Source organism: Hylaeus volcanicus, chromosome 3 (genome assembly GCF_026283585.1).
Source record: "Hylaeus volcanicus isolate JK05 chromosome 3, UHH_iyHylVolc1.0_haploid, whole genome shotgun sequence".
Lineage (NCBI taxonomy): Eukaryota > Metazoa > Arthropoda > Insecta > Hymenoptera > Colletidae > Hylaeus > Hylaeus volcanicus.
The window spans coordinates 6,758,562-6,767,008 of NC_071978.1; the positions used below are offsets into that span (position 1 = coordinate 6,758,562).

The 8,447-nt window shown below is 38.5% G+C and overlaps 1 protein-coding gene across 49 annotated transcripts in view; it reads left to right on the top strand.

Annotated features, from left to right (window-relative positions):
- LOC128874370 (calcium-activated potassium channel slowpoke) overlaps window positions 1-7,477 on the top strand; it is a 110,583-nt gene extending 103,106 nt beyond the window's left edge. For 35 of the 49 annotated variants that reach the window (XM_054119072.1, XM_054119070.1, XM_054119079.1 and 32 more), the window contains 10 exons: window positions 573-705; window positions 1,462-1,521; window positions 2,625-3,021; window positions 3,326-3,509; window positions 3,729-3,824; window positions 3,895-4,031; window positions 5,816-5,928; window positions 6,040-6,201; window positions 6,642-6,735; window positions 6,967-7,477. In XM_054119072.1, coding sequence (XP_053975047.1) covers window positions 573-705; window positions 1,462-1,521; window positions 2,625-3,021; window positions 3,326-3,509; window positions 3,729-3,824; window positions 3,895-4,031; window positions 5,816-5,928; window positions 6,040-6,201; window positions 6,642-6,735; window positions 6,967-7,047 — 1,457 coding nt within the window. In that variant the 3' untranslated portion in view covers window positions 7,048-7,477. The remainder of the gene's footprint in view (window positions 1-572; window positions 706-1,461; window positions 1,522-2,624; window positions 3,022-3,325; window positions 3,510-3,728; window positions 3,825-3,894; window positions 4,032-5,815; window positions 5,929-6,039; window positions 6,202-6,641; window positions 6,736-6,966) is intronic. The other 14 variants (XM_054119116.1, XM_054119115.1, XM_054119113.1 and 11 more) reach the window with 2 other exon arrangements.
- Window positions 7,478-8,447: the final 970 nt, after the last annotated feature.

Consider the following 8,447-nt stretch of genomic DNA (forward strand, 5'->3'; position numbering starts at 1 on the left):
GTAGTCATAGTTGATCTAGAAATTGAAAGCCGTGAGCCACGACTAGTCTTCACTGCACTAAGAATTAGAAGAGAAAGGGAACTTAACTTAGAGCAGTGTACAGTTTTAAAGTTAACCATCGATTTAATCTCGCCGACGAATATGTTACGTTTGTACATATGCATCTAACTGACGTTTCTTTTTGTTTTGAAGATATCGAAAAATGTTCTAAGCACAATTTCAAGTATTTCAAGTGTGGAAATGTGTTGCACAGGAATTTTTGTCCGAAGTTTGTGTTTGTCATTCGAGGTTCTTGTAGTTTCTTTAAATAGAAATTTGTACATTTCTGGTGGTAAATGAAAAATTTATTTATTACATTCAAAAATTGTTTTATTTAATAAAAATTACAACGATCTTGAATATTTATTAATTGATGAACTTTCGACGACAATTTTTGAGCGACACGTTTATTTCTTAACACAATTGAAATGATCTAGAATGAATTTGTCATATCTGCAAAATTGAAAGGGTTATCCTGTCTCTAATTGACCACCCTGTGTACTAATACGAAGATGTTCTTTCTTGTTTTCCAGCCATGAGAAATCATCGTAATTCCGTTGGGATGACCATGATGAATTCGACGAAGCAGGTAAATAAGGTGAAACCGAACGTGAATCGAACGACGAACGACAGTTTATCAAGTCCGAATCAACCGTACAATCAAAGGTATTTAATTCTAAGTCTGATTACCTATCTGATAGATTCTCTCTTTGATATACAAATTTTTGTTATTGTTGCAAGACGTGCTACTGAACGAAAAGTTGGTGTTGCTAGTGTTTCATTGTGTTTGGATTTCACCGTAGAAGTTCTGAATACTGAATAAATACCTCTTCGTCTGTCCAATCTAGATGAAACATGCAATTCTTGCACCTAATTTCATGCACAATCTGTTTTTATCTATTTATTGAAGTACATCTTCACCCAGTACAATGATATCGTTTACGGAGCGCATACGTCTATGAACTACTTTGATTTCTATCTTTCATTATCAGCAGTTATTCTAAAAATTTGTCGTGAAGTAATTTTCGAAGCTATTAAAAAATACTATGAGATTTAGAATGTATTATTGAACAATTAACAGTATTTTCATCCCCACAAATAATTATGGAAGCCTATTTTTTATTTGTAAATTCTAAGATTAAGGAAAACAGTTTTCACAGCAAGGATTATTTATCAGGATTACTAAATTGCAATCATAGTCATTAAGCTAAAGGTACAACAGACTCATTATCAACACACCAGTGAATGGTTATTGCCAAATATCTCATCAATTTGTTTTAAAAATATTATGAGAACTATCATTATTCAAGCAGAAATATCGTAATCATCGTGAATATGTTCAAGACCATTTTGTCGCGAATCAATGGAAGATTTGTTCTATGCAAATACGAATCCAACGTTGCAAAATCCTTCTGATTCCAGATCGCAAGAGGAGTCTCCGTACCCTGGCTACCATCTCGCCTACGAAGTGAAAAAACTTATGTACGCTTTTTTTCGTTAACACTCTCGTATGTTGTGCCATGGTCGTTGTGATTCTATCTAGTTGTGCACTACTTACACGCGAACGCTTGCTAGAGAATCGCATGGGAATGTACATTTTTGCAGGTCGTCGAGGTTTATCGATTTCAATTTTAATGAAGGGTAACATTAAGTAGCAATCATTATTGTGACATAAATAGTTATAACGTTGACAATTTTGAAATTTTTTAAATATTATGTGGTAGAAATATTTTAAAGGCTCTAAGCAACGAGAATAATAACATACAAACAAAATATACATGTCGAATTAAGTAACCACCTCCTTTTCGAAGTCGGTTAAAAAGAATCTAGTTTTTGTCCTATAAAGAATACCTGAATGATAGGTTCTTGAACTTGCAACTTGAAAGAACATTCGTCAATTCAAAGATACAAATTTTCTAATTTTAAGGCATCGAGTGTCCTCTTCGTGTTATCAGAAGCGCAACTAGTAATCTTCTTGAAACATTCAGCTTTCCAATGATCCCACAAAAGAGATCTAAAGGGTGTTGGATCGAGTGATCTCGATTTGAAACTCGATACGACTACCTCATCCGACGCAACCGGTAGAAAACAGTATCATTTAACGCGGTTCGAGCTGCAGGATGATAATTACCAGTAGCATCGAGACGTTCGAATCACATTACTTGCCTGATAGTGACGAAGCTCGTTTCGAGTGAAGTTCTTGTACCTACAGGGGGTGGAAACAATAATGTGGGCATTGTTACCGATCACACTGATCGATCAAGATACCTTTTCTGTAGATTTTCATGTTCTGTGTCGTGTTTAGAAGATGAGTATCAGTGGAGCTGACCGTTAGCTGAGGATATTAATTCAAAAAGATTATTTTTCATTTATGTATAAGGGTTTTCTAAAAAGCACTTTGGCATTTTGTTTATTAATGAAACAGAAATTAAATGTATCCAATTTTTGTTATTTTAAATGAAAGTACACACCAGTTTTAATATTAACTAAAATATTCTAAAGTTCCTTTTGGAAGACCCTGGACTCCAATGTGTTTGGAGTTGGTTATTAACATCTTTGACGCCATGTTTTGATGCCCCTTTCAGGCCAACAAGCAGAGCTTCTGGCGGTACGAACGTAAACAATAACGGTGGTCTTCAAGTCGGAATCGCCGACGACCAGGCGAAAGACTTTGATTTCGAGAAGACCGAAATGAAGTACGATTCGACGGGCATGTTCCATTGGAGTCCATCCCGCAACCTCGAAGACTGCATACTGGATCGCAATCAGGCAGCCATGACGGTTCTGAATGGACACGTCGTCGTCTGCCTGTTCGCCGATCCCGACTCGCCCCTCATCGGACTGAGAAACCTCGTCATGCCATTACGAGCTTCCAATTTCCATTACCACGAGCTTAAACATGTAGTGATAGTTGGGTCTGTGGACTACATCCGCCGCGAGTGGAAAATGTTGCAGAATCTACCAAAGATATCGGTGCTAAACGTAAAGAACATTTCCTGGCCATTTAAACAACCCTACCATCATTGAAATTTACATCGAGGCTTTACGATACTTCGTTACGTCTCCTTCAGTTTATACACATTCGGCAACTTAACGCGGTACCACAGTACATGTCAAGGTCGAACTAACCTTGGTAGTTTTAGTGTTAATTTGATCGCCGAAAGTTACGTTTCCCTTTAGAATATCTTTTATACTATCGTCAGTCTGTTAAGAAAATGAAATCACAATATGTTCGTATAGATAGAACAGAGCTACATTGTTCAAGTAAAATTGTTAATGTTCGCAGGGTTCACCACTAAGCAGAGCAGATTTGCGTGCCGTTAACGTGAATCTGTGCGACATGTGTTGCATCCTGTCGGCTAAAGTGCCTAGCAATGATGACCCCACCCTCGCCGACAAGGAGGCCATCCTCGCGTCCCTTAATATCAAGGCTATGACCTTCGACGACACGATTGGAGTGCTCAGCCAAGGTACACATAACACTCGCCAGACTATCTTCTGACACACCTTTCCATCATTTTTTACTAACTTAAATAAGTCTATACGATCGCTCGTCTTTCGGAAGTATATCATTTCACACGCCATCCAACAAATTCATCCTATCGATTCCACAGAAATAAAATTGATCGCGCCACATTCTATTTTAATTTGTTATATACACACAATGAAATCTTAAGTGGCAATTCCAGCGAATAATGAGCAAGGTAATTTGACCGCAGTTGGCAGCCCGATCGTTTTACAGCGACGAGGATCCGTTTATGGAGCAAACGTGCCAATGATAACAGGTATCGTAACTCAATCGAATCGTTTGCCTGTATGGAAGTTTGACGTGACTAATTCCTGTTTCCTTCTCAGAACTCGTAAACGATAGCAACGTGCAGTTCCTTGACCAGGACGACGACGACGATCCGGACACGGAACTCTACCTCACCCAACCCTTCGCTTGCGGTACTGCCTTTGCCGTCAGCGTATTAGATTCGTTAATGTCGACGGTTAGTGGTGTTAAAAAATCGATATATATATATATTACATAGACGATACATAATATACTCTATCGAATACTAAGCAAAACGATTCCACAGAACTCGCGACAATTTTTAATAATGTAGGAACACATTGGTGAATGGACAGGTAAATATGAAGGTAGACGAACACTCTGCTATAAAGACAGTAGTATACTTGCAGCTGAAATTAATTATACTGCACGACAATATTGTTTAGCAATGCTACGGTTAATTTTTATGACTGTCCGACTGCGATGACAATTCAAACGTCTCGACGTGACTCGCAACGGGTAATTGAATGACTAACGTTGAAGTACGATACTGCGACCTTCTCAGCCTATTAGGATACGTCTACACTTGAACTGAACGGGGAGGTGAACCATCTGAAACCATTTTAACGTTTACTAGTGTTATTCTGCTAACCACGTATAACCCCACATGACTACGAAGTCGTCCCATTCTTTACATTTTTTGGAGTCTGATATAAACCTCTTATTAGTGTGATTAATTGTGATTTCGAAGTAATTGTATGACCTACAAACAACCTATTTATTATTTGTGGTTTTAAAACGATGATATGACACATAAACAATCTGTTTGAAACAATTATTTGATGTGTGATTACTTGTTTTAACAATTTTTTTTCTGATTGTTCTTTTAAAATTGTCACATTTACTGTATCCATATCGATATTTCCCATTCTAAACGAATGCTCTACACTCCTAACGATTACGCGGAAAAATCATATCAATCTTCATTACATAAACTAAAGAGTATCGTAACTGAAAAACAGAACAAGATTTTGTTAATACATGAAATTTTACTATATTAAAGACTCATACATTTAGAGCATGTGATAACTTGAAAACTACATATCAATCGTGTATAATTAAAAATAAACTAGGGTGTACTGTACTTGATTCTTTTTGGAGCTACCAGCTTGCTTGTTTTGATATCTTCCAACTGTAATGGCAAAGGGTGATGTGGAAGCCGATGGGAGAGGCAGACGTGCATCACTACACTCACTCGTGCTAAATCGGTGTACGTGCCAGTCTTTTAACGTGACAGACAGAAACCGACATCTGTCATCTGTGGTTCCGTCATTTTAACTGCTGCGGGTCCATCAGTGTGATATTACAGCCGAAACCTTAGACCGTCTAGTCCAAAACAGTGTCACGCGACTAATTGTCAGCCATAGCGTGACTGAAAGCCCGTTTCTAATCGTGGCGAACTATGTTTCAAGTGTGTTGAAACAAAAGCAGTTATCTCGTAATAAATAGGTGTACTTACTTTTTACCTGTACAAGAAGTTTTCTGAGAGTTAGCTTCAATTTTTATGCTAACAACATAGTTTAGGAAAAGGTGCTTTATGCGTTTGGCATCATAACACAATTTAGAGAGAGAAACGCTCGATACTCAATAATAAATTGCTTCTAAAGTATTAATTTAAAAATAACAATTATGAATCACTGCAGTAGATGGTTCGTCTCAGCGTGGCCCTGAAGTGTAGACAAATTTTTACTTATACACAACACATTTACGCCAAGCATTTCCAAGCTCCCATGCTGCTCTTCGGCACAGTCATAAACACTCATTCGTACCCAATGCATTCAAAAGTCCATTTACCCAAATACAATAACATTTATTTTTTCTAGACGACACCATAACACCTTCCACACTTTGCAGACCTTACAACGATACATATTACTCCACGATTAAATATTATTAGTATCCATATTAATTTTGCGTGTGTGGATTATTTGTCAATTGCAGACATATTTTAACCAAAATGCGCTGACTTTGATCCGGTCGCTAATCACCGGTGGAGCAACGCCTGAGTTAGAATTAATCCTGGCTGAAGGGGCAGGTTTAAGAGGTGGTTACAGGTAAGTTGTAGCTGGCATCTTTTATCTCGTCATAACCCGTGTATATATATATGAATAATTTAATATAACTCCTATCGAAGTTTGTGTTCCTCAATGAATTGTTATTTCCAGTACGGCGGATAGCCTGGCCAATAGAGATCGTTGTCGAGTTGGTCAAATCGCGTTGTATGACGGGCCGTTGGCCCAGTATGGCGAAGGAGGCAAGTACGGTGACCTCTTTGTCGCGGCATTAAAATCGTATGGAATGCTGTGCATTGGTCTGTACAGGTACAGGTACCGGACTTTTTTCCTTCTCTCGATGGTATTTATTGGATTTATTGTACATGAACATTGTACACGTTACATATTATATCTTGTCTCTGAAAGATTTTCTCATATGGCTGCCGCAATTGTTACACTGCCGTTAATTATCTTTTTACCGTGCCATTCTCGTACTTACTATGTGACTTTTGATTTTTTGCCGCATACTTTTACATTTTGCGTTTTTGCACCATGAAAAAGAAACGCCGATCGTAAGTTGCCTTCATCCAACAAATACCTATCATTTTTTACGATTGTCTTTGTGTCATCTGTTTGTTTAGCTTAGTCATTGTTGCCAGCATTTATTATTTAGTTTAGTTCTGTTCGTTCGTATTTGGTGTGTTTTAGTTTAGTCCATGGATTATTAACGTCCATTGCCCGATCAAACGCTAATATGCAAACGGATCTTTTAGGTTTCGAGACACGAGCTCGTCGTGCGATGCCTCGTCTAAGCGATACGTCATTACGAATCCACCGGATGACTTTACCTTATTACCCACAGATCAGGTACTCCATCATTTTTACAGACCTTTCTTATAGATTAATTATAATACTTCATAATTTGTTCTGAAAAATACGAAGTCTGGCTTCGCTATCGCATCTATTTTTAGACCCTTCTTCTTATAGCTACCTTGATTATATAACATAAAATGAGGAATCACGCTTAATTTAATTTTCGAACGACCCACAACGAAGTTGCAAATTATTAAAAGGATTGTTCTGTTTGCTAATCGACAGGTGTTCGTGCTAATGCAGTTCGATCCAGGTCTCGAATACAAGCCAAGCAGAGGAGCGAGAGGGAAGGACGACGCCTCCTGACTGTTGCTGTGTAGCGCCCTCACCGACGGACCTTATTCCTATATATAATCGTGCAAAAGGAAGCCATCATGCCGTCCGTCAACCCTACGGATCCATCTAATCTTCGTTGGCTGGCATTTTGGTACGACATCGCGTGTCCTCAACGAATTATCGCAAAACCCCGTCCATAGAGCAAGTCATCAGCACGTCCGTTTTCTCCGCTGGTCACGTGTTGCCAGCGACGTTACTCTCGCTAAATCGCAGCTGGATCAGTTTCCCTTCATAGTGTCCGCAGAATTCTTCGTTCCTTGTTACTCATCGCTGCGTGATTCGTTTTTTCTTTTACATCGTGACCGAACATTTTTACGTTGAGACGTGGTCGTAGCAAAGAGGAGACACAACCATCAGTGACGCGTGGGCGAAGAAGTCAAAAAAAAAAAAAAAAAGAAAACGGAGAAATGAAAATGAAGATCTGCGACGACGAGATAGAACACGGAAGAAAAAGAAATGAAATCGAAGGGAAACGGGAAGCGGCATGGTGAAAAAACGTGGTCCGAGGGTAGCTACACGTTACGCTCTCTAAATACTCGTAAGATATTAAAATATATCGTCCTCCGTTCCGCGAGGGCAATATACGGACTGAACGGCTTACCGTGAAGAGTAAAACTGTGTGATTAAATCCCCCTCCCCATCCCTTCAGAAATAAAGTAACAGAGGAGACGAGAAATAAATATAATACCTAAACAAACAAAAAATAAATAAATAAAATAAAAACAATGCGAAGCAAGCAGCTTAAAACCTTAAACGCTTGAGAACATCTTCAAGGCTGATCGCTGAGGAATTGTAATTCGCCTTTGCGACTTTAAAAGTATACCATCGCTGTAGCTCATTCAAGATAATGTAAATAGGTACAGAAGAGATGAATATATTGTCGTTCTACAGTAAACTGTATAAAAAAAAAAAAGAAGACGATGACGATGGAGGATACACCCGCCGGAGGATACAGAAGAGATATGAAGAAAATTTATTCAGATCGATTCTCATCAAGACATTTTTTGTCCTTAAAACGTAAAATGCATTGTTCACTTCGCAGGGCAGAGTCGTGTGTTCGTCTCTCATATCGTGATTTTGTACCTTGCCTTGTCTGCAAAAGATATAAAGAAGAAAAAAATTAACGTATGCATATATGTACATGTATGTGTATACATGCATATGCAGGGTGGCCCCTGCAACTGCGACAGACTGCAACTCTTAGCTACGAGACAACCAAAACTGGTATAGGAAAGCATCGTACGATTTAGTAAAGTTTCCTTAAGAACTCTATGACGAAACCTCATAACTCTATGACAAAGGTGCTGAAGCAAGACGACTATGGAGTACCTCAGAAGTTATTCCAATTCGTTCACGTTAGGATTTATCAA